The 26,344-nt window shown below is 42.5% G+C and overlaps 3 protein-coding genes across 3 annotated transcripts; 2 read left to right on the top strand and 1 right to left on the bottom strand.

Moving 5' to 3' along the window:
- The first annotated feature begins 1,826 nt into the window (after positions 1–1,826).
- Positions 1,827–10,330, top strand: pip4k2ca (phosphatidylinositol-5-phosphate 4-kinase, type II, gamma a). Its single transcript, XM_080734132.1, has 10 exons — positions 1,827–2,236; positions 2,551–2,648; positions 2,994–3,090; positions 4,139–4,297; positions 5,990–6,136; positions 6,548–6,586; positions 6,683–6,796; positions 7,326–7,587; positions 8,039–8,142; positions 9,103–10,330. The coding sequence occupies exons 1-10, from the start codon at positions 2,078–2,080 to the stop codon at positions 9,193–9,195; spliced, it is 1,272 nt and encodes a 423-aa protein (XP_080590258.1). The 5' UTR covers positions 1,827–2,077; the 3' UTR covers positions 9,196–10,330.
- Positions 10,331–12,234: 1,904 nt separating this feature from the next.
- On the top strand, positions 12,235–14,598 carry ackr5 (atypical chemokine receptor 5). The gene is made up of 2 exons (XM_080734136.1): positions 12,235–12,548; positions 13,090–14,598. Exon 2 carries the CDS (start codon positions 13,093–13,095, stop codon positions 14,185–14,187), a length of 1,095 nt encoding a protein of 364 aa, XP_080590262.1. The 5' UTR covers positions 12,235–12,548; positions 13,090–13,092; the 3' UTR covers positions 14,188–14,598.
- Positions 14,599–20,841: 6,243 nt separating this feature from the next.
- Positions 20,842–24,395, bottom strand: zbtb39 (zinc finger and BTB domain containing 39; the record flags this gene model as incomplete). The annotated part of the gene is made up of 3 exons (XM_080732533.1): positions 20,842–21,799; positions 22,560–22,919; positions 23,103–24,395. The coding sequence occupies 3 exons, from the start codon at positions 24,393–24,395 to the stop codon at positions 20,873–20,875; spliced, it is 2,580 nt and encodes an 859-aa protein (XP_080588659.1). The 3' UTR covers positions 20,842–20,872.
- Between the last annotated feature and the right edge of the window lie 1,949 nt (positions 24,396–26,344).

Here is a 26,344-nt window from a genome sequence, read left to right as displayed (position 1 = left end):
CACAAAGGACCTGTAAGATTTAAAATAAAACATAATGATAATAAAAATGGATAATAATAAAAAAAAAAACATATATTAATATAACAACTTTTGTCTTGAGAGTTCTTTTTCCTGGAGCTTTATTCAAACCTTGGTAAATACAAGCAACAAATGTCAAAATAAAATTGCACTGATGATGCAAATATTACAAGGATGCTCAGTAAGGATTGGTCAGAGGAAAATAACGGTGATGAAGATAATAGTGGTGGTATTGACAATAAACAATATTAAATACTGACCAAAAAAAGAGATAATGAAGAAATTAGTCATTACTGTTTTATAACCAAATGAGTTGGTTAATGTGTAAACCCAAACTGTACAGATTGTATGCAATGCTTTAATGCTTATCATTCTACCATGAGTATAAGAATGACTTTAGTAGTCACAGTAATGTCAATTAGTTCTCAGCCCTGAAATAGAAATTAATAGGCACATTAGTGTCATGCAGATTTTTCTGCCATTACTGGGGGCATAAAGGATCATTTTCTCCAGCATCTCCACAGGGAGACTCAGTACATGCCTGTTTCCAAGGTAACTGCATAGAATATCCAATATGTCCATGCATATGAAATTTGAAATGCAGGTCTGCAGAAAATGCAAAGGAAACCCTGATCCTCATCCTGTAGTACACAGGACCGCACGACACATGTCCTACTTCTCTATCTAGGGTGCTTATATTTGCTATTCTTGGAGATTCTGTTCTGTGCATGATGGAGCAATGAATATAGGCAATGGTGTGGCCTTACACAATAATGCCAATACATTCTCATCATCACATCCAGCAATTACCAAATTAAGACTATTACTAGGTGGGGTGAAAGAAACCGAAATCTTCATAGCAGAATGATTTGCATCATGCTATTAAGATGCAGGTAGATTCAGAATACCTGTCCAAAAGTTTTAGAAATATATCTAGATATTAAAGCATTAAAATAATACATTGCAGTGCAATATAATATAACAATAGTTTGGCGGTAGAAGTAAGCCTATGGGCAGCTGGCAGTGCACGTTATCACAAGGACTGTGTGGCACGTAACTATCAAGTGATGTATCAAGTTGTGTGAAACAAAGTATCCACCCATCTGGACAGCTGATGCAAAAGTAACGCATCTATTTGTCCTCGACCCCACGTGGTCGACACAGGTTGGCTGGACCAAGGGGGCGGTGGTGGAGGCAGGGGCGTCACACCAAATTCTGGGCCCTGGGTACAAGGATTCACTGCGGGGCCCCATTAATGTTAACTATTGAAAAATAGCAGATATACAAGCTCGGTGCCGCGCTGCGAGCTTGTAGATCTGCTATTTTTGAAGGGAAAAAAAAGTGAAAATGTGTGCAAGAAACCTATGTTTCCGTGTCAGTGGTGCTCAAACTTTTTCATGTCAAGGACCCCCAAGATGATATGTATTTGGCCACGGACCCCCATCTCAAAATATTTCTTTCTAGGGACCCCCCCAGAAGCAAAATTTGAGTTACAAATGTTCGCTTAAAAAATATATAGGCCTATTCAAAGATTTGCACACATTTTCACGACTTTTCAAAAATAGCAGCTGTGAGCTTGTATATCTGCTATTTTTCAATAGCTAGTTACTAGGGCCCCTCCACCTTGGGCCCTAGTAACTCAGTCCCACTCCCCCCCCCCTGTGACGCCCCTGGATGGAGCCGGGGAGGGAGGAGGTGGGCTTATTATTATTGCAAGGTTGACAAGAGCTTTAGTTTGCAGATGGCTCAACGTCAACGCGCATGAATGATAATTACAAATGATTAATCGGGGTCTACTATTAGAATATGGCTTAGAAAAGTTGCGCACCAAAGTGTAGCAGCTGCTGGACACCGCGGAGGGAGGGAGGGGAGACGTATCAACGCGTCCGGTGACCTTTGGCTGTCCAGTGGTTACTAGAGAAAGCAGGGAAGTGGAGAGTGACTCAGTAGTGACAGTTCATATTAGCCTGTTAGCTTCTCTTAGCTAGCGACACCACCGCTGCTTCACCTTCATTCCCCCCCGTGCGAGGGTTGTCAAAGCCGGCCTCGGCGTGTTGTCATGGCGTCCCTCGGTAACTCGGGGGCCGTGTCGAGTCCCATGGTGGTACTGGCCCCTAAAACCAAGACGAAAAAGAAGCACTTCGTGCAGCAGAAGGTGAAAGTGTTCCGTGCCAGCGACCCGGTCCTGAGCGTGTTCATGTGGGGCGTGAATCATTCGGTGAGTCGCTTTGCTGCTTGTATTGCTTGGCCCCGTCTATCTGTTGCGAGCTAAATGCTAACGCTGGCTTTAGCCACCATGTACGTAAACGACTAAAACCCGAAAATGTCAGATTTACAAGCTCTCAAAATATATTTGCTGTAGGCGACACCACCATACGAAGAAGGATAACGTTATTGTGTACACAAGATGACCCATGACGGACAGAGCAGGGGACCAGTGGCGTGAATACTGTACAAAATGCAACCATGGGTAAAATAAATGCAAACAATGATGTCACACGTTATGACTGACTGTCATTTTATTTTCTACAGATTAATGACCTCAACCAGGTTCCTGTTCCTGTCATGTTATTGCCTGACGACTTCAAAGCCAACACCAAGATCAAAGTCAACAATCACCTCTTCAATAAGTATGGCTCAAACCAGCCTTGATTGGCATTGACTGGGTAATGGGTATCCCCGAAAGAAAAGCTGCTTAAAAATTTAGAGCTAAGATTACCTGTGTTTTAGCTGTACTTTTTGGAAAACCACACCTGAGAGCACTATTGCAAAAAATAATCCAAATCCTCTCATTTGTACACCCGGCAGAAAGTTAAAATATCATGTGTTCATATTTGTGAATGAGGAAACATAAACCTACTTAGAGTGTGTGTGTGCATCATGCCTGTGTGCTGCTGAATGATGCAACAACAAAATGCAACCACCATCTCACAACAACTACACCCTTCTCTCCTCACCCTTTTGGCTTTTTACAGAGAGAACCTTCCTGGACATTTTAAGTTCAAAGAATATTGTCCTCTGGTGTTCCGCAATTTGAGAGAGCGTTATGGAATTGAGGATCTGGACTACCAGGTGTGTAAATTATGTATGGTCAAAATAATACATTTATATTTTTGTTGGACTAATGCCATGCAGTACATTTATGTTGGCGTCCTTACGCTCCCTTGGTTGTAATGGCAAGAAGCGGTGTTTTCAAGGGAAGGGTTGGATGATGTTTTTGTGCGCGAGACCTACTTGCGTAGATGTTTTACATGGCTGGTGAGAAGGCATCTATCATCACCTGACAAAACCACCACCATTTTTATGCCTTTATTATAGGCTGCTAATTTATTTTTAATAATGCTTCTGTTTGTTTATTTTTTCACACAGTTGGCTGGAAAACGTGTTAAATGATTTGTGGTTTGTCAGAAAGTGTCCCCCAAGTTCCCATCGCAATTGCTGTGCAGTGGTTTCTGCTGAAACATATTTTCTGTTTCACATAACGAAAAGAGAATTATCTTCCATTCTGCTGGATCATTGTATCTCTTCTGTCTCAAGCCGTCTCTTTCATTCTCTATGCTGTGTTCCGGACTAGTATCATTCATTATAGCTGTTATTGAAAAGTAGTAGCCAAGTACTATGCCGGTGCCACGGCCATTCTTGCGTTAATTCGTGCAGCTACAGATCGTGATATGGGCCCAGACCACCGGCGTGGTGGTCCAGGCACCGTAGGCTGCAATGCCAGCCTGACAGCATGTCACGAGTTTGAATCCCGTTCCTGACTAACTTTACTGTGTGTCATTCCAAATCTCTCTCCCCATTTCCTGTCAGTCTACTGTGCTATCAATAAAAGCCCAACAAATTAAAAACTTTAATATGATTCACTGGGGTTCACATTCAAACTACCGTTGCAACACCCCTGATATGTTTCATTGGGGTTCACATTCAAACCAGCAAATCTGAGTGTGATGATTGGAATGTTTTTGTCTGGATTCTTAGTCTCACTCAATCAACTGCAGAGTAAAAGCTGCTGAACATGAATTCTCTATGGCCTTCATAGTGGATTTTTATTTTTCACGTAGCAATTCTGACTTAAGGGTCCCAACTCTAACCTTTGTGTTCTTGGACTCTCTTACCTCAGGTGTCGTTGACCCGCAGCCCCCCTTTAAGGAGTACAGAAGGAAGGAGTACAGAAGGAGAAGGACTGCTCTTCAACTCCTATGACCGAACGCTGGTTGTCAAGCAGATCTCCAGTGAAGATGTCGCAGACATGCATAGCATCTTGTCTGAGTACCACCAGGTAAGAGCTGGTGTTTTTTCATGGCCGATGTTTTAATTTGAGGTTTGCAGCTTAGACAAGTGGGGATATCCAGGATCAAGCAATACTCAAGAATGTTTACATCACTACTTCCGTATTTGAAACGAGAATATTGTTACCATGTCAATTGACACTAAAGAGTTTTTAGGAAATGGGGATAACAAGGTGGCCTTGTCAAAAGGCAATCCCTGTCTGACTATTTGGGAAACCAGGCTATTAAACATATCCTGTTTCTTGAAGCCATGTAATTTCCTTGTCCATTTAGTCTTTTTACAAAGACACATGATTGAGAACCAACTGTATAGGTCTAATTTGAACATATGCTGAGTGAAGCAATATTTTTGGTGAGGTGAGGGGTATTTGTTGTGTTTCAACCTCTAAACTCAAAGTGTAACATTGTGTGTAATAATGAGTTTAGACTGTTTTAGCCACAGTAGTGGTAGGTGCAGTGAAAAAAACAAATGTGAAAAAAACAAATGTGACAGCATTATTCAAATTTGCTTATCAAGGTTCATGCAAATCTCATGATGCCTTTTTGATGGTCTGTCTCTGATCGAATGTGTAGAGAAGAAAAGTGTGAACTGAAATAGCTTTACTTTATTTTCTGAATTCTGTTGATTCTATTCTGATTGTGATATCCAACTAAGCCTGTCTATTTGGTTCAACCAAACCTGCAAACTAGTCTGTATTGCATATACTGTACTTGTGGTGACCCAAAGAACTGAGTCTTGCTTCAGACAAACCTCTTCAAGTAGATTTTTGGTGGCCTTGAACTCGTGATTGGAATGTGTGGCATATGGTTACACGGCCTGCATAAAACTGGGAGTGGGATGAGAAAATGGTAGCTCTGTTTAAGAGGGATTGTCAACTGGCTTGGTGCTGAATGAATACATTGTTATCAAAGCTTCTGGGTTTTGCACAGATTCTGTGGGAGAGGGGGTTAGCATTTTTTATTTTTTCATATTGTCTATTAATTGCAATGGACTATTTCATGGATACTGTTCTGAAATATGAATTCTATACACTCTTGAAGGCCCGTGATGAGCTCAAATAATTGCGATCAGTTGATAATTGTGACAGGACTACCTATCAGTATTGAAGTTACATTATTTTTTAAATGATGATTATATTATCAATAACTAGGTTTTCTTTTTTCATTGATCAATTATCATTCGTTTCATTGGTCATTGAAAAATTATTAGCCTAAATATTTGGAGCTCTTGGGTCTGCCACATCCTTAACTACCTTACAAACTATATGTGCAGTGTCCCTGTCACTTTGTCACACGCAGAACACAAATGTAAGAAATACGCAACGGGAGTTAAAGATAAGTGTAAAGCATTGTTCCTTCACATAAAGCATTGCATCTTCTATAAGCATTCTGGACAGAGCGTTCCATGGTATACCGAACAAGGTCAGCCTGAAGTGAGTGTCTCTTTTAATAGATTGCTATTGCAAATCTTCAACAGGGCTAAATGCCTAACCTGGATAGACAGTGAGTAATTGGTTCCTGTCTGCATATTATGTGCTCTTCAGTTTGTCTCATTCAACTTCAAATGAAAGAGGAAGAGACATTTTAATTTTGTAAACCCCCTACATATTAATTATAATAGGCACATTCACATTCACAACCGTGCACATTGCACAAATATTGATTGACTGTTTTCTTTGCAGCACATTGTGAAGTGTCATGGCAGCACCCTGCTGCCACAGTTCCTGGGTATGTACCGGGTCAGTGTGGACAGTGAGGAGACCTATCTGATTGTCATGAGGAACATGTTCAGCCACAGATTAGTGGTGCACAGGAAGTATGACCTGAAGGTGAGGAAGAAACGTCATTCAGAAAACCTAGGAGGAAGTTGCATGGTTTCTGCCCTCAAACCTGTTACTGAAATGTGAGGGGATCAAACCAAAATCCATATTCATCACCCGTCGGTTATACCAGTGCTTCTCAAACTTAAACATTTCAAGGTCTCCCCTTAACTCTGACAGTGTACTAATGGAACCAAATGAACCCGGTAGGGTTGCTTTGATCCCCTCACATTTCAGAGTTACAGACCTGTATGGGTCAATTTAGACCCCCATAAAGGAATCCACTTGCGTTATACTGTATCATAGCACACAAAGACATAACATTGTATGTGGTAACAGTCATCAAAGTATTTCATATTGTATCATGTGGGCAGCAGAACGTACAATTGTCTGAATATTTGAACAAATGTGTTTTTGCAGGGCTCACTGGTGTCTCGTGAAGCGAGTGACAAAGAAAGGGTAAAGCATTGTTGTCTTTAATGTTTTTCTTTTCATGCCACTGTATTTGTATTTAGCCATGTTCCTAATGCCATACATCCTAATTCTGTACCTCAGGTGAAAGATCTTCCTACCTACAAGGACAAGGACTTTAGGAACAACATGCAGAAGGTGTATGTAACAGAGGAGCAGAAAGAGAAATTCATGGAGAAGCTCAACAGAGATGTGGAGGTGGGTGACCTCTTTGCACACGCTGCTGAATGGAACATTCCACTGTTGTTGCAAACTTCGGCCACATAGCGGCAGCATCAACTATGGCCATTTCTTTGCTGCAGCACTTCTGAGATGACATTTATTTAAAATGTTTTGTTGTAGCCACCATCACATTTCCTCCTACTAATTTAACTGGCAAGTAAACATTTTAATGAATGTCTAAAAAATGATTTATTCCCAGCCCGCACACTGGGTGTGTACCCAGGTGACAATGATTACAGTATGTCCAAATACCTACCTACTGGCCAGGCCAACAGTTTCACTGGTGTACACAGCTCTCATTCAATGTGTGTGAGAAGCTGTGTCCAAACTTTTGACTGGTTAGGGTGTCTGTGTGTGTGGTCAGGCCAACAGTTTCATTGTTGTTTCTCTGTAAAGAGCATAATGCCCATAATGTGAATGTGGACATTATGCTCACAATTTATCATTTGCTCTGTAATAAATTGCCTCAATAGAACAAATAATGTATGATGGTTGTTCTTCTCAGTTCCTAGTGAAGTTGAAGATCATGGACTACAGCCTTCTGCTGGGCATCCATGACATAGGCCGGGCTGAGCGGGAGGAGGAGGAAGGTGAGGAGCCCTCCAATGAGGAGGACCTGGAGCCAGAGAACGGCCTAACGACAGCCCAGGTGGGCTCCTATGGCACCTCTCCTGAGGGCATAGCTGGTTACATGTCCTCCTGCAAAGCCCTGGGACCCGGGGAGTTTGACCCATACGTTGATGTGTATGCCATTAGGAGTGCCTCAGGTGTGTACTTGGTTTAGGTCAAGAAATAATGTTATTTTCAACTAACTTTATACGTTTCATTTTTTTTCTTTTTTGTTTTGACACAGCCTTTCAATCAAATATTACTGAGCCTTTAGGGTTAAGAGCACCAGAAGCTAAACTTATTTATATCATTGATTTGCCTTACAGCATTGCAAACGCGACATCAGTTACAGCTTGATCCTCTGAACCTTTTAGTACTGCAGGTTCTCCATCCTACCAAGATGTCAATTGCATTCACCTGGTGTACTTTTAGCATCAGTGCCAGTAGTCCAGAGGACTAAGTTACAGTATCATTACCCAGGCAGATGAGGATGTTCCTATTTGTAAATGTCTTAATAAGTGGTAGATAAGAGTTTTTCCAGTGCCCAGTGAGCAATTTGCATGAACTCTGTAACCCATAATGATTTTTTGTCTTTGATGTCTTTGTTAGGAGCTCCTCAGAGGGAGGTGTACTTCATGGGTCTGATTGACGTCCTTACTCAGTATGATACCAAGAAGAAAGCTGCACACGCAGCTAAAACTGTCAAACATGGGGTGAGTAACAGGCCCGGAAGGATGAAGGTGAATGGTTGGCGGTCAAAATGTTCAGCTGTACCTCACAGGAAGATCCTTGGTGTTGATTTAACTCCACAAGAAACCTCTGGTTTTTATTCATTCCATCATGATTTTTTGTATTGTATTTTTTTATTTTTTTTTATGTTCTTTAGACATTTTGCATAAATTAAATATTCTACCGGATCTGAGGAGAGGAGGGGGTGGAGCTTGTGCACCGACGTGCTGTGTTTGGCCAATAGCCAAACACTCTTGCAAAAACATTATTTACTATTCTGTTCCTATCAGGCCGCAAATGTCGGCTCAAGCGACCTTGAACCACGAGAGACACCACCGCCCTGGTGTAGACGGTCCACATCCTCATTTGATTCCTCAGTTTCTTTGATGAGATGGATGGATGAGGGACAGAGAGTCAGTTCATTTCGAGCTCTGAATTGCTGGATCCCAATCCCAATGCAGGACTTTTGTATTTTTGAAGCGGTGAAAGCCGCTTCCAAGGAGTTGCTTTGTCTGTCCCGTACCTGTTTTTTTTTTTGAGGATTCCCATAGAGTGATTATATCTGTCCCGTACATGTCCCGTGCATGCAGAATTGAGGATTGGTCAAGCTTCACGTGACAATTTAGCCCTCCAGACAAAATCATTCATTCATTCAGAATTCATAAAAGTATAGAACTAAAGCACATAGAAAGTATAGATCTGGAACACTGAATTCAAAGCTCTAGTACACAAAAAAATAAAAATTCACCGCTTCACTTCGAACCAAGGTTTGATTTTTTACATATTGCTTGCGACCTTTACTTAGTCAGAGATCTGAATATTTCTTCCGCCGCTGGAAAGAGAAAACTTTGATGTTTTGCTTTCATGATGAAATTGATGCTGTCAGTGTATAATCTATTGCTCTTTGTGTCTCTGCTCTTCCCCTCCCTTGGTGTCTCTCCCAGGCTGGTGCCGAGATCTCTACAGTCCATCCTGAACAGTATGCCAAAAGATTTCGTGAATTCATCTCAAACTCGATCAGCACGACTTCCAACTGAGATTTCAGAGGTTGTCTGTCTTGCTCTTCCTTTGTTGTTTTGTGATGTTCTATTTGACCATTGACCAAAAACATAGAGAAAGTATGCACATGCAGATCATTTTTAATGAATTTGGTGATCTGAGATGAGACTACTTCCATTGTAATATGTAATATGATGTACTACTTTTGAGGCATATATTTATTTTTAAGATGTGTATGGTGAATTTCATATTATTGATAAATACTTCTAACCAACTGACTTTTTGGAACAAAAGGGTACTATGACGCAGACAGCTGCTGATCTGTGTTCATCAAAATAATCGGACCTGAATTAGACTTAATTACTTTTGGAATTAATTCAGTCAAATTGTTCTGGTTTTATAGATATGAGCTAAGCTTAACGATGGAGTAGTCCTGTTTCTTTTGCAAAATGATGTTCTAGGTGTAAAATGCATATAAGATTCAGTTCTTTTGCAAAAGAATATGTTTGTTTGCTTTGCGGGTCTGGAGTGCCAAATGTGTGGGTGTCAAAGTTTTATTTACTTTATCAAAAGAGGTTGGTCAAAACAAAATGTTTATCAAAAGGGGTTGGTCGTGACAAAATGCCCATTTTCACAATGTATAAAGACTGAACTGGTTTAGCTTAGTTGAGCAAGACTGACAGTCATTCACAAACAAGTAACCAGATTGGACTTTTTGGTTAAATAGACAATGTGAATAAAGGGGATTTGATCTGTACTTTGAGATCAAAGCACTTTCTAAACATAAGGCCAGACTGTATTATTCTGAACACTCCATTTGTTTATTTGGAACGCTGTAGTATTGTGCATCTAAATAACATACATGAATCATTGTAAAACGTTATAGGTGACAAGAAGTAGGAATAGATTAATCTATTTTCACTGTATTGTGATGATATTTGATAACATGGGTAGGTATATGTCATAATAATTTATAGAAAATAACACTACATTACAGCAGCTTTATGCAGTTAGCCTTAAAAGAAGTGACTGAGTTAAAAATAGAGCATTCCAATACACTGGAAAAGGCACAATAGATGTACTCTGTATGATGCCTCGTTAACTTGTGATTGCACTTCTTGTATTTTTGCAAGTCAGCTTTTGGACCAAAATATATTTTACAAAGATTTTCTGAAAAAAGTGTGTCTTATTTTCTGTAAGGTGTGTGTTTGACTGTGGGAGGTAGAGCAGAGGTCACTAATTGTCACCATTCTTCTCAGTAAAAGAAATTACCATTTATACTGACATTTGATGCAAGTAGAAATGGATAAAACGCATGGAGATTGCAAAGAGAATAGTTTCTGCTGGTGGGTGGGGCAGGGTATTTACTGTCATAAATGTCATATGCTGGGACTGTGTGCCCCCACCCCATTCCCCACCTTTTTATTAACCAGAAAGATAATGCATCCCTTTGAGTGGAGCTTCTGAGACTACCGTAATTGCTGGACTATAAGCCGCACCTGAATATAAGCCGCACCAGCAAAATTTAGAACAAAAAACAAATGTTTACATATATAAGGCGCCGGTGTCCTTCCTGCTTCCCGCTAGAGCGCCCCTGGTGGCCGTTAGCTGTAAAAAATCTCTATATAAGCCGCACCGTTGTATAGCCCAGATGGTTATGATGAGTGCTTCAGGGAGTAGTTGGGGGCAATTCTTTTTTTTAATTGTCTTGCTCAGGGGTGAAAATATAGTGCAGAGATGATTACTTTTACTTATTTGTGCTGATGCAACAATGATTAATTGTATTCCTTCATTGGCTGTTGTACTGACGCAATAATACCGTAGATTTGTTTTTATGACCATTTCCAGTGGGGCTCAGGGACTGGTTGTGTTTCAAACATTCCCAGAATTTGTAATTCTGCTGACTCTTCCTTCCTGCTGCTATAGGAAAGCGAGAATTGACTGCCCTAGAAACAATGGGAACCAAGCAGGATGGATGAGGAGAGAGGGAGTGGGGTATGGGGTGGAGGTTCTCTGTATGCTACTGAAGCCTGAGTTGTACTTGGTTGCACGCTGGTACCGCACACCTAAAAAGCCAGTCTACAAGCTCACAAGGCGTCACTCTGCGCTGTGACCTTGTGGTAGATTAGCTCATTTTGCTGCACGACATGCAGCTAGAAATCAGGTGTGCTAACAATTCCTAGTAAGAACACTGCAAACCAAAACGTACTCGAGATCCCATTAATCTGCAGCTGTTGTATCATGGTCCACACAAATGTTCCTGCATTCTTTCCCACTAGTGACCAGTGACCTTAGCCTCTGATAGATTGCACCAAAAGTAACACACAGATTTCTCACTTAACTGTTGTACAGCCACATTTCTTTTAGTTGAAGTGAAGGTACAGCAAATCCCAGTCATAAAAAAGGGTAAATATTTCCTGTGTTTTTCTGCCTGCTTATTTATATTTATAGTGGAAAGTGGACAGGAAACGGGGGGTGAGAGAGATGGGGAGAGACGTGTCAGTATAGATAGTCGGGAATGGGACTCGAACCCAGGTTACATTAGTGCTTAGGTGCCTGGACTTTAATGGAACACAAAGGGCCTTTGAACATGTGAACCAACAAGTGGGTGTTGAAGTCCGCTATCGATGTGGATGTGCACGTAGGTTAAAGGCCCTGCTTCCTTAGAGAAGTTTGATGTGCCACAGGCTTCCTACCTCATATACGCTCTGCCTGTCACTCATTATTGCTCTGCAGAAGAGGGGGGCTTCCTGGTATTGTCCTTTGCTATGTGGTGGCTGTTTTCATAATGTTGTCTGCTTTTGTGCCAACCACATACAACTAAAACACAGGTCCTTAGAGGAAATTCATTGAGGAAATTTGCAACTGCTGAGTAAAATAGAAATGGTCAGTTCTCCTGGCACTGTAGGATCAAAAAGAATGTAACTGAAATTTAAGTCACCTGGATAGGTAGGAATGTTGTTGTTGTTTTTTTGTGTGGGGAAAGGCATGATTATTGGGAGAAAATACAACAAGGGGAATTGTATACCGTAATTCAATAGATCCTCATGTCCCCAAAACCTAGATTTAGTGTGGGCTTTCCCTCTGCTCTGTACCACTCCCCCAAACCACTGAGGATGTCCTGTTAGAGCTCATAAGTGTGCGTGCAAGCGAGTGTATATATGGGTGCATGTATGTGTGTGTTTGTGCGCACGTGTGTTAATGAGAGAGGGGAGGGGAGAAACGTTAGGCAGCCTGATTGCCCAGAACATAGTCCAGAACAGCAGAGTTGGTAGAGTTGTCTTGTGCTGTTATAGACGCCAAGTTGCTCACTCGGAGTCAATTAGGCCTTAAGAGGGAACCCTCCCTCTTTATTATTTGTCCTCTCCAGTAGACCCTCCAACATATCAAGGTAATATGATCAATTTGATAACTCATATTCAGTTGATGTCGTTTAACTTATAACTACTTTGATAATGTTTTGAATATTGCTATGTGACAAATATGTGTAATTTTCATTGTGGAACGTGACAACTTCATGTCGGTCATGGTACTGGATTGTGTATTACATCCTTAACATGCTTTTAGAATCATTGTGTGCTCTGCAACCTTTCTAGAAACTTGCATTGATTGATATGTATCTGTAGGTTATTGATAGATCAGAAAATGAATTGTACTGAACCCAGTGACAAAGAGCAATTTAGACTAAAGTAATACCTTTGAAGCATCGACTAGTTTCCAAACAAGACATACCGTAGATATTTTCTTTTCAGCATATTCTGCAGTTCTAAATGCCTTCTCTATCTGCACTAAAATTATAAGCCGCTCAAAATATTCTGGAAACATTACATTTTCATATCCCAGCATTTCTGCCTAGAGCCTCCTTTTTGTTCTGCCCACAAAATCATTCAAATGGTTTGAGTCTGAAACATTTTCTCTGCTTGTAACACCAGGCCATGTCGCTCGAAGAACACATCAACCACTCGTTGGCCTTCTACAACGGTACACCATGGTTCGTCTACGAGTGCACACTCCACCTCAACGCGGATGCCCGGCGCATTGCACTCTTCCTCCTCTACCTGTTCTTCTTCACAGTGGGCCTTTTGGAGAACGCTGTGGTCGTCTGGGTCAACTGGCGCCGGCGCCACTCTGCCAACGGGGTCCTATTCTGCATTATCAATGTGAGCCTGTCAGACCTCATGGTGATCATGATCTTGCCCTTCTTTATGATGGAAATGACCGTGGACAAGGTGTGGCTGTGGGGACGCTTCCTCTGCAAGGTCACCAACCTCATTTACGTGGTCAACTTCTACAGCAGCTCCTTCTTCCTGGCCCTCATGACCCTGGAGCGTTACTTGTCCCTGACCAGGCCTTCGTCTCCGACCTGCTTCCCTGTGGTGGGCCGGCGCCGCTGGTTGCTCTGCGGAGGCCTGTGGCTGCTGTCCTTCCTCCTGGCGTTGTTGGAGAATGTTCACGTGGACCTCCTGGAATGGGACGAGCCGGGCTGTTACATGATGCCCGAGCACAATTACACAGAGTGGTTCGTCGTGGTCTTTTTCTTCTGTCTGGTGTTTCAGTTCCTGTGCCCTGCAGCCGTCATCATCACCTGCAACGTCCTCATAGCACGCGCCGTTCGCACAGCCCCGGATGTGCAGGGCCGGCGGGAAGTATGGCTTGTGCACGTTTACTCGCTGGTGTTTGTGGTTTGCTGGCTGCCGTACCACCTGGTGATGAGTCTGATAATCATAGATGACATAAACCCTTTTGCCTTCAGTTGTAATACACTGGAGGTGCTCTACTTCTCATATAGCGTGGTGCAGTGCCTGTCCCTCTTCCACTGCATTGCCAACCCCATTCTCTACAATTTCCTCAGCAAGAGCTTTCGCAACAACCTGGTCAATACTGTGGTGAACTACATACCCAGAGAGGCAGCTGAGGCTCAGGTGGGACCAGGCTCTCAGCCTAACGCAGCTGACACAGGGGGGAAAGAGGCCAGGAAGCAGCGGAGGCAAAGTGATATGAGCACCAGTCACTCAGACGTTGGATCATAAGAAAGATGATGATTTGATGGTAGAATGGGCTTCAGTCAAATCTACACAAAAAAAAACGTTCCAAGACTTTCTGATGATATGATAAAGACCAGTGGAAATGTAAAATATTATTCAGTGGTAATCTGACTTCGGTAGTGTCTTCTTTCAAAGACACATTATGCTGTTTGTTATGTAAGAATGATGGATTCACCAACACCTTCCCCTCATAATACACATCCTGTTTTCTTTTCATTTAACAGATCAGTTTCAAAGGAGGAAAGGAAATGTTTGAAGAACTTTTTACTCCCACAGGAACTCATAGCGACGTTCAGGACCTTATAGCGGAAATGAATTTTAGTAACAAAGCAGGAATGTAAACAAATACTGTCTGACCAATGCAAGATAAGACCGGTCCTTTTAACTATTTCTATGTTTGTTAAAGGTGGAAATGTAATGGAAATGGTTTTAATACATGATCAATAAACTGATACACCTTAGCTTACATTATTACTACATTATCAGATTCTGAATGCTGCAACACATACAGTCTGTATCATGCAATAAAATAATGTTATCCAAGCAACATAATTTGCTGCAGTTGCAGTTCACTATCTCGCTTCTTAATACTTTGTGAGGAAGTCATGTCCTGTGACTTCCATTTCAGCCCAGAAGGTTGAGTTTTTTTTCTTTTTCCCACTTTTAACATGTGGACTTGGTGATAAGAAGAGCAAGAACAGGGAAAGAGTTCAGTTTTCTGTCCACAGATGGCACAATAGGAGGAAGAGACCTGGCCTTCGAGAGGTCAAAGATCACAAATCACTGAAAAGGAGAAGTGTGGAATACCATGCAGAATACTGTAAACTCCCCACTGTAATTCTGATGACGTATGGGTTTTTGCAGCATGGGACACTAGAACAGACCACAGACAAGCAGTTACTTTACTTGTTTATTCTAGAACTACAATTAAACATGATATATCTTTCCAAGTCCAGTGTTCATACATTTACTTAAAAAACTAAATTAAAATGAAATGGTTTAGGAAATTACATGTATGTAAAAAAGGCATGAATATGATAAATTATTAAATCATAATGTGATATGAGGTAAGACACTAAATATATAGTACAGTATATTACATATTTGAAGTCGCAGATGGGCACTTCAGTACCATATTTCTGCAGCTGAAGATGAATATAAAAAGACTGCATGTGGTGGGATACATACAGTACATCTAGTGAATATGCGTGAATAGCATGTGTAAAAAGTACAATGTTAAAGTGAATAGTATTGTTCAGCTCTTAGAGATGAATGTGTTTTTGACAACATACTGTAATAACACTATAAAAATACATACGAATGTGATATGGCGATTCATGATGACTGCAAATGAGAAAACAATTACATTATATACAGTGAAGTATTGCTTCCTGTAGAGCTTCGTCATAATGGTGAATATCATTCTAAGGACATTATTCCATAGTTCCACTTCTATTCCCAGGGTGAGTGCTCTTATATAGGCTATAGGAGTAGAGGTGGGTGGTCTAATTAATATGAATATATGAAGTCTTATTTTAAAAGTACAATACCCGTCCACATCTGTGTTTGTAGTGCATTTGCAGTCTGTAATTTGCTTAGTTACTGACATTATTCCTCTGTAATATGTGTGGCGTGAGCCTCCTGAACTTAGTACCTAAACTGCTGTCAAAACCTTTTATCGTTTCCAGCACAGCCTCCAGTAGATGTATGCTGCCTATACAGTGGGGCCCATGTTATTTGTGCTGAAAAAACATGTGCCCACTATCTTTCCATTTCCTAGATGTTTTTGTGCCCAGAAGGTTAATAGGCAATTAGAATGGCCCCTTAATAGTCCATTCATAACACAACACAATTTAGACAAGCTAAAGAAAACGCTCTTAAAGTCACAATTTTCGATGCAACACATTTTTAAATACCCCTTTTTCCTGTCTCTTATTAATTTAAAAGTCAATGCTGCCGCTTGTGAGGCCCAATCCTGGCATACATCAATTCCACTCATAGCCTCCCTTGTGGCTAGTTGCATAATTCCTGGTACTAGAATTGTTATTGTTCCTGTAATAAAGTGTACTTTTTTCATAGTTGCTTAATATTTGGTGAGGACTGATTGCTTTATGCTGACACAATACTTGATGAGATTCGCTCATTTAGGCTACATGTGCTTAATCACTAGATGAAGTTTACTCCAATTTCCACAGAACATGGTGGGGATCTGGGACTGGTCTTTTTTAAACTTTCCCAGAATTAGTCATTCTGCTGACTATTCCATCCTGCTGCTATAGGAAAAGCAAGAGTTGACTGCCCTTAAACAATGGAAATCAAGCAGGATGGATGAGGAACGTGTCATTGATTGCAGGGGAACACTGTGTATTAAACAGGACATATACCATGCTGATGTGAACCACAGCCAACACAAATGTTCCTGCATTCTGTCCCTGTCACACTGGTGACAGCATATCGTCAGCATATCGTCTTTCAGGCCAGGGACCCCCAAACTGATGGCGAGATGGAGCAGGGACCCCCTACCTCGTAGGGTGGGGGTGGGGCTACAACATATATTGTATATTTATGTATAAAATAGTTTCATGTGTATAAGCATACCATGTTATTGTGCATTCAATACTATGCTATTAAAACAATAGAATATATTCATGCTTTTATTTTAAACATGCATGTAAGTGGCCGTACATAACTTATTAACTTAGAACCAATGTCAATACAATCAATCTTATCACTAACAATTTGTCAATTGCACAATAATCATGTATACAAGCTATTCAAAAGAGACAGAATCATGTTTCTTTTATATATATTTAAAGAGATTTCTTTTTTTTTCCTTTTTTTATTTTAAATCCCTACAGACCTCTTAGGGACCTCTCTTGATGACCCCTGGGCTAGACTTCACGAAAATCAACAGGGGGCTTTCTCGCTGTTAACTGTTGTACAGTTGCAACATGGGAGAAATGTCTTATGTATGGTTAATAAAAGGTGAACTAAAGGGCTTTGTTATACTAAGCCATACACTGTTTGTTAACCAAATGTACAAAAATAGTCATACAGAGGATTTTTGTGGAACCCAGCAATGTCACGGACACACCTGAAACGAATGATGGTGTCTTTTAAACTAGGTCTAGAAGTCTATCGGCGTAGGTTAAGGACCCTACTTCCTTACTAAGGTTTGATGTGCCACACAGGCTTCCTGGCCTGTAAATCAGACAAATCTGCCAGAGTGAAATCATTTGCTATGGCAGTGTTTTAGTTTGCCCATGCCAAGATTATCTTATCTACACCGCTGCCTCTCCACTGCTCTACAGAAGAGGGGGGCCTCCTGGTATTGTCTTATGCTTTGTAGTGGCTGTTGCACATACAACAAAATCACACAATTTGTTGTTGGTCTTTAGAGGAAATGTATTTGAGGGAATATGCCATTGCTGAGTAAATAGAAATAATCTCTTGGCACTGTAAGTACAAGTCTGTCATTTAAATCAAAGTCACCCTGACAAGTAGGAATGGTGTTGTGGGGAAAAGTATTCCAGAAGAAATGAGCAGCAGAATGTTGTTTTATTATGTAAAGTACTTGCATGAGTATTTTGTGCAAATACAATATAGAAAACACCGGATCTTTGCTAAATCATATGTATTTACATTGCTTCATGTAATGTTCATTAATATGCACTGTCCTGTCTAAATAAACTAATAAAGTATAAGTAAAGTCACAGTGTTATGTTGAGCGTAGATCTCTTACGTGTGTGTGTGTGTGTGTGTGTGTGTGTGTGTGTGTGTGTGTGTGCGTGCGTGCGTGCGCGTGTGTGCAACTGACTGTGCATGCATGCAGTGCATATATGGGTGAGTGTGCACCAATGTGTTAATGTGAGATGGAAGGGGAGAAACTATGATTGGCCAGAATTTGATGCCTCATATTAAGTTGATGTGTTTTAACTTTTCTAGGATCCTTCATCCTGGATCTTAATTGTGCCTTACAGTACATTAATGTCCTCTTAGCATATTCAGCCTTGATGCATATTTATCTGGATTGTTGATGGAGATCGAAAGGGAATTGTACTGAACCGAGCAATTCAGACTTGAATTATGAATTTGAATCAACTCAGTTCCAAACAAAATGCATATATTCACACATTCTGTGAGTGTTCTAAATGCCTTCTCTAACTGCACTCTAACTCTATTATAAGCCTCTGAAAACATTTATATAGGCTAACATAATTGTATGTCTGTCTAGATCCTCCTTTTGTGTTGCGCTTTTCTTATGTAACATTTCAAAACATAATCAGATTCAGATTAACCCCAGAAAACGCTGAAACACTTTAAACCAGAGTGTGAAATAATTTCCTCTGTGTTTAACCCTAGACCATGTTGCTTGAAGAATACAGCAACCACTCTGCCATCTATAACAACACAACATGGTTCGTCTACGAGTGCACACTCAACCTCAACACGGACACCTGGCGCATAGCACTCCTTCATTGGAGTGACATGAGCCTGTCGGACCTCATGTTGATCGTGATCTTGCCTTTCCACTGTATATGATGTACCATGGGCGAGGTGTGGCTGTGGGGCCGCTTCCTCTGCAAGGTCACCAACCTCATCTACATGGTCAACTACTGTAATACAGCAGCTCCTTCTTCCTGGCCCTCATGACCCTGGAGCGTTACTTGTCCCTGACCAGGCCTTCGTCTCCGACCTGCTTCCCTGTGGTGGGCCGGCGCCGCTGGTTGCTCTGCGGAGGCCTGTGGCTGCTGTCCTTCCTCCTGGCGTTGTTGGAGAATGTTCACGTGGACCTCCTGGAATGGGACGAGCCAGGCTGTTACATGATGCCAGAGCACAATTACACAGAGTGGTCTATTGTGGTTCACTTCTTAATTCTTGTGTTCCAGTTCCTGGACCCTGCAGGCGGTCGTGCTCAATATTGATGACATCTGGGATCTCCATATATGGGCATAAAAGGGGCAAGGAATGGTTAGCACCACTCAAATATCAAGGACAAGGACTGACAAGATATAGAGATATTTGCATGTGTCCTGTGACTTCCGTTTCAGCCACCCAGGGTGAGTTTATTTCCACAACAATGTGGACTTGGTGATAAGAGCAAGAAAAGGAAAAGGATTTCAGGTTTTCGGTACACACCTGAGCTTAGCGAGGTCAAAGTCACAAACCTCTGGAAGTAAGAGGTGCGGAACTCTGCAAATTCACCACTGAAATTCTGATGATTAATGAGTTTTTGCAATATGAACTAGAACTGACAAACAAGTAGTGCTTTTGTACTTGTTTATTCTAGAACTAGAAACAATATTTACGGTATTTGTTAAAAAGGCCAACTTTCATAGTTCTTACTTTAAAACCCTTTAAAAATCAAATGGTTAAAAATAAAAAGGCATAAATATAATAAATAATTGCATCATAATTAGATACAGATATGAGGTAAACAAAATATATATCACAGGTGTGAAGTTGCGGGTGGGCACTTCAGTACCATATTTCTACAGCACAACATGAATACAAAAAGACAGCATGTGGGGGGATACATCTAGTGAATATAGTGCATGAATAGCATACATGAAATAATTATTTAAAAACTACAACAGACAAAAAACGACATGCAGGAAGAAAGGAAGATAACATGTTTTCTACTTGACTGATAAGGCCCCAGTATCCTTTCTTATCTAAAACAAAATGGATAGTATTGTTCAGATGTGTGAGACAATATAATACTCAATACGTATACAAATAGGGTATGTAAAACAATCTGGTTAATCATACCAACTGCAATATAGAAAATAATTACTGTATATGCTACAGTGAGGTACTACTTCATTAAACTTGTGTGAATAATGCAAGCAATGTATTGAATCAACAGTCAACAGTCCTCTTCTCAAGACATGTAACAAAAGATACACTGCCATCAAGTGGCCACTGTATGTATGTGGGTTCAGAAAAACTACTCAAACAGGTACTGTAGGCTCCATAAACAGAAACCTATGTAGAAAAACCCACCAAATTCATATGTCATGTCATTCATGTCTACAATTCAACAACCAGGAAATGTGGAGGAGTCAGACAAAGAAAGACGCACGCACGGACGTGCGCTTGCTTGCACGCACGCACGCTAGTGCATTAACGACTTGTGATTTCTGCAAGTCGACTCGACTCAGTAAAAAGTTGAGTTGAAGTCGACTTTATCGTTTGATGACGTCATCACATCACACACGACCCCCCAATTATTTTGGGGGGTCCCCAGATGATTAACTTAATGTGAAACATTGTTTTCTCACTCAACTGTAAACAAACCAACATAAAGTTTAAGTGTATACATAGAGGGTATCTTCACATTTCTAAAGTGCCAATTTAAGGACTTTTTAATACCTCTAAAATGGCAAATTAAACAATATCCAAATTGTCAAATATATAGAGGCAGAAATAGTGAAAATAGCTCACAATCGCGAGGCGTTGTGAGCATGTATATCTGCTATTTTCACAATAGAAAGCATTATTATAATTTTTTTCTACTTCGACTTTCTCTAGTGGGAGTCGACTTGTGTAATGAAGTCGACTGAGTCGACTTGTCGACTTTTTCGTTAATGCCCTAACGCACGCACGCACCCACGCACGCTCGCACGCACACACACAGTATTATAGGTCAGGAAGAAACCACGGCTGATCAGGTGTCCATATTAGGCGGAAGGGGTTCTTTAGAGTGGTCATTGTACATGAAGGTCTGCTCGATGTTGAAGTCCGGAGGCAGGTGGTCCTTGTGGACCTCCATGTGTGACGACACCATCTTCAGCGTGGAGAAGTAGAGGCCACACACGGTGCAGCGGTACATGAGAGCCCCGGCGTGCGTCTTCAGGTGGCAGATCATGGTGGATCGGCCGCGGAAGAAGCGCAGGCACACTTTGCACTGGTACGGCTTTTCGCCGGTGTGGATGCGGAGGTGGTAGGTGAACTCGCCGGAGTGGGCGAAGCGCTTGCCACAGTAGCGGCAGCGGTACCACTTCCCCCGCGCCGCCGCCCCGTCCAAGCCACCGCTGCCACCGCTGCCGTTGGTCAGGAGGAGCCCTGTGGGGAAGCCCTGTGCTGGCCCTTGTAACACTTTATCCGACAGACCAAAGCCCATCCCCAGGCCGAAACCCAAGTTGGGCATTTTCGATGAGGGCGAGCCTTCCAGAATCTGGTCAGCTCTCCGCTTTCCCAACCATCCCTGGCCCCCAACGCCCGAACCGTTCCCTATGGACTCTGTGGTGTGCAGGCTGAGGTGATACTGAAAGGCAGACGAGGAGCGGAAAGTCTGTGGGCACATGAAGCAATGCATCTCTTCCGCTTCGCCTGCGCCCCGGGCATCTACTCCGGTTCTGAAACCATGCTCCCTCTCCTTGGCCGCCGCCTCTTCAGCGTGCAGGGCCATGTGCCTGTCGAGTTGAGAGCGCTCTAGGAAGCTGTGGGCACAATGTGGGCAGGAGTAGACAGCCAGAGAGAGGTGGGTGAGGGTGTGCCACAGAAGTGAACACATGGTGAGCTGGGGAAGGTGGCACACTCCACAACTCAGGGACTGGGTGCACACGTGGCTCAGTAGGTGGTCTTTCACCGTCTGGGGAAAAGGTGAGGCACATGAACGCAGAACATGAGCATATTGTACAGTAAACTTGATGCAACTGGTACAGACTCTGGAGGATGAAGGGTTCCATGAGTTGTGTGATACTGCATCTTTCAAAAACACACTGGCAAACCTGATGCAAGTTTCCTGCCACATTTCCAGAACTTAGATGGATAGAATATGACACCGACTATCTATTATATATATCTATTTCAAAACTTTGCATCATATACAGGTATACGGTATGAAGGTTTAGGAAATAAAATTGCATTAAAAAAAGCCATTTAATTTGGTCTTAAGCAATATTCGTACAAGACTAGCAATACCTGAGGACCATGAGGTCCTAATTTAGAAAGTATCGGCCCATGTCTATGTTTTTTTATGCAGTGCATTAGCACAATATAAGCAAAGTCGAAGTTACTCACATTATTACCCCAGATATTATTGAAAATGTCAAGCACATTCTTAAAAATACAAGCAGTGGTTGCTGCTAAGTAGAAAACTTGTAATTGGAGTGTCCTGAATTTTCACCCAACAGCACAACATGCTGTCACAACATTCATTTATTATGTCCAACGTAAAAAATGTATATGACCCTATTTGCACAGGAGTAGTATTATCAGATGACCTCTGGGTTTGCCGAAAAATGGTTTTCCCATTATATTTTATCAAAAGAATTATGGACTAACAAAGGCCATTATTGCAAATTACCAGAGGTCCCACCTAAAGCTGTCGGGAGACAAAACTCACTAACCTGAAGGTCCTTGGTGAGGGTTTTGCTGCACACTGCGCACTGCAGCTCAGGTCCCAAGCTCTGGTTGGCACCAGTGAGCGCCCCCTGTGGCAGTGTGTAGCCAGCAGCTGCATGACGGCGATGGCGAAGTAGTTTGTTTTGACTGCAGAACTGGAGTTGACACATGTCACAGGAGAAGAGTTGCACTCCGACGTGCAGCAGAGCATGGCTGATGCCGGCAGCGTGGTCTGTAAATGAGGCACCGCACACCCTGCAAAGGCCAGTCTCCGTCAGGTGGCTCTCTGCGTGTGCATTAAGAGCAGCCGGGTCGGCCGGGAGAGACGCCGAGCAGGCCTTACATGACCCCGCACTCCCCGTCACCTAGAGGAAGGATGTAGCGTATGTCAAGCAGTGTCTGGTTCTACATTTGTCAAAATCCACACATGGGACAGGAAAGCGTGAAGCACGCTGTAACCTGAAAATAGCAACCTGATTTGATTAAAAACCAATAGCGAGCCCGTTTTATTGACAGTGACCTACAGTATGGCTTATCAAACACATTACCTGGCCGCCGGAGTTGGTGCCGCTTCCGTTCTCCACACAAACAAGGTCGTCTTCGTCGTCGTCCTCCTCGTCCTCTTCCATGTAGTTCTCGTCATCGCTCAGCTCAATGATCTCGCCTGCCAGCTGACCCCACTGCTCATCCTCCTCGGTGCCCTCAATCGCCCTGCTTCCATGCAGGGGGTCTCTCTCCTCATCATTCTGCCCCGCTTCTACCTCCCCGAACATGAGCCTGTCGCCCTGGGTCACATCCGCCGCCTCTGCCACCCCGCCCTCCGCCGCCCCACCCTCTGCCGCCCCGAGCTGCAAGGTGCCCAGTGGGTCTCCCGAGGATGCTGTCGGGGTACAGACCTCGGGCCCATGTTGAGCTGAAGGATCAGGAAAGGAGCAGGAGTCAGAGGGCACAGGGACGCTACTCTGAGGCAGAGAGCTGGTCATGCCCCTGCTAATGGCCATCCGCCCATCCCCATCTCCACAGATCCCCCTGTCGCCAGCCTGGTGTTCCCCCTCCCCCACCTCAGTCTTCAGCTGGTGGAGCGCAGGGCCTGAAGGCAGGACTCTGTGAGGCTGGCTTTTAGCCAAAAGTCTGTGTTCTCCAGTCAGCTGACTCTCCGCTGCGATCTGCCCGTAGCCCATGTGAGACTGGACGTCTTCCGTCTTGAGGTGCAGCGACAGAGCGGCAGAGGTGTGGTTCACCTCGAGGTCTCTCTGTGTCCTCTGCTGGAGGAGAGGGGAGGGCGCAGCGGCCGGGGTCGGGGCAGCGGAGGGACCGGCCGACGACGACAGGGAGGAGCAAGAGGCCGCGGACGAACACACAGACAACGCAGACGCGGAAACCGCAGCGGCAGCATCAGCGGCCACGTTAGAGTCCAGTCCCAAGTCTCCGCCGGCGCCATTTGCTTTACAGTTTGTCGTCACCGAGGCCTGCATGTCGGGGAACGTGGCATGGCAGGCCCTCACCAGCTCGCTTACGCCCAGCCGCTCAGCCAGCTCATACAGCACCCCTACATCTATCAGGTCGGTCAGGAGCTCTCCCGTGTAGATGAACGTCAGCACCTTCTCGAAGCTGGCCGGGGAAATTAATTCCAAGGAGAAGGCAGTAGTGGAGGAAGACTGGGCCCGGGCAAAGAGGCTACGGAAATACGCTCCGGCGCAGGCCAAGACGGCGCGGTGAGCTGAGAACGAGCGGTTCCCCACCTGCAGGAACACATCGCAGTACATTCGGGACAGCCGGCAGCGGTTGAGCTCAGACAGGAGGCCAGCAGCGTGGCCGGGGCCCTGCAACCGGATCCTCATTCCTGCTGCTGCTGCTGGCCCTGTTTCTATCAAACTGTGGAAGGGAAACAAGAAGGAAGTCATTGCAATGGAACACTATATATATATGTATATAGACTTATGTGTGTCTCGAACATTATCACCTGCACTGAATTTATTGACAGAAAGTAGTTCAAAACATGTCTATGGTGGACTTTTATTAAACATAAACTAAAGCAGATACAAAGACGATAATCCAATTAAGCTTTCCATACAGCTGCAATGTTGGTGAGTTTAACATTGTTTAATACAATCAGATCAGACTCTCTCTCTCTCTCTCTCTATATATATATATATATATATATATATATATATATATATATATATATATATACACACACACACACACACACACACACACACACACACACACACACACTTTCTGTCTTTCAACTCTGTCTTTAGGCTGGAGAACGACGCTATCTCCTCCTTGCATCCTTCTATCTCAAGCTATACAAAGTATAGTATAGTTTATAACTTGAGTTATAACATATACCTCTCTCGTCACTGTTACTTTCCAGCGCAAACTCTCAACATTGAAAGACTTCCTCTATCACCTGTTAAATACTTACCGTACATCCACATTTAGCGAACAACATTTATAACTATTCTGTAGAAAGGTTCGATCAAATTAGCCAGAAATGTCTCATGTTGAAAAGTTACATTGTTACCGTTTGACAAGCATAAAAGAAAAACGTTACATACTGTTGCTCTGCAATCTCTACCAGTTATATTTATTGATAATGCTGGACTAGATCTGTTTCGATATTAAAATCACCCTCTCATTGAGGACAATGCTCTTTGGTTTTTAAAATCAATTATAAAAATGTCTTACCCATAGAAAGCAATGCTTTGCCTTTTAATTTAGGCAAACAGAACACTTGTCTCTGTTATTTTTATTTATTTTTATTGAAAAGCAAACGTTTGTCGCACATATATGACGTACTATCACAAAGAAATACAGTTCGGGCGCCATCTACTGTCTGGATGACTGTGTAAACCCTTATATCAGGGGTAACCTCGCCCACCAGGCTTTATATCAGGGGTCTTCAACGTTTTCAGACCAAGGACCCCTTAGCTGAGAGAGAGATGAAGCTGGGACCCCCACAACCTTTTTCATAGTTTCCATATAGTTTCATTGTTTGACAGAACAATCATCAGTGTATTTTGGATTCATGTCAATTTGTGTTTTCAGATATTTAACCACTTTAACCGCCAATACTTAATAAACTTGACTTTTCACTCTGTACTTAGTCTGTTCTTTTCCCTCTCTACACCAAACCTCTTTCCAAAAATAGCCGATCTACAAGCTCACAACGCCTCGCAGCGCGAAACAAGATTTCTATCACACAAAGATTTCAAGGACCCCCTGTAGTAACTCTGAGGACCCCCTAGGGGTCCCGGACCCCCTGTTAAACCTCTATGATGGGTAAACCTAACTGGGGTCACCCAGGCTGTGTAGGCAGACATTTTGGCAGACATTTTGGGGGAGGAAGGGGTGCAAACAAAAAGGCCAATTACATTCATAATGATAATTACAAAATTTATTCAGATTACCGTTTCCTTTAGCTCGCCATGTCTTATGGTGATAAATGATACTCATTCAACACACTATGAAACATCATCATGGTTCAAATTCAGGGGTGAACATCACAACATTGACATGAATAACAAAAATGTTGTTGCCTCATCTTATGCCATAATCTTTATTTTTTCCTTTGGCTATTCCAGAGAATTCTCCATAAATAGCCATACATAATCGGAATATTGTTTTAATGTTCATGACATGGTACGAGTAGGCCTATAGGAAATTATAAAAGACAATGAAAAAACAAACTTGACAATCATATGTTTCCATACCAGTAAGAAATAATGTACAAAATCGAGTCTTATCCATTTCTGACTTTTAAGGTGTACGTCCATTACAGATT

This window comes from Nannobrachium achirus (assembly GCF_963921795.1).
Source record: "Nannobrachium achirus genome assembly, chromosome: 9".
Classification (NCBI taxonomy): domain Eukaryota; kingdom Metazoa; phylum Chordata; class Actinopteri; order Myctophiformes; family Myctophidae; genus Nannobrachium; species Nannobrachium achirus.
The sequence above is the reverse complement of the archived record's forward strand: the minus strand, read 5'-3'. Positions and strand labels throughout refer to the sequence as shown.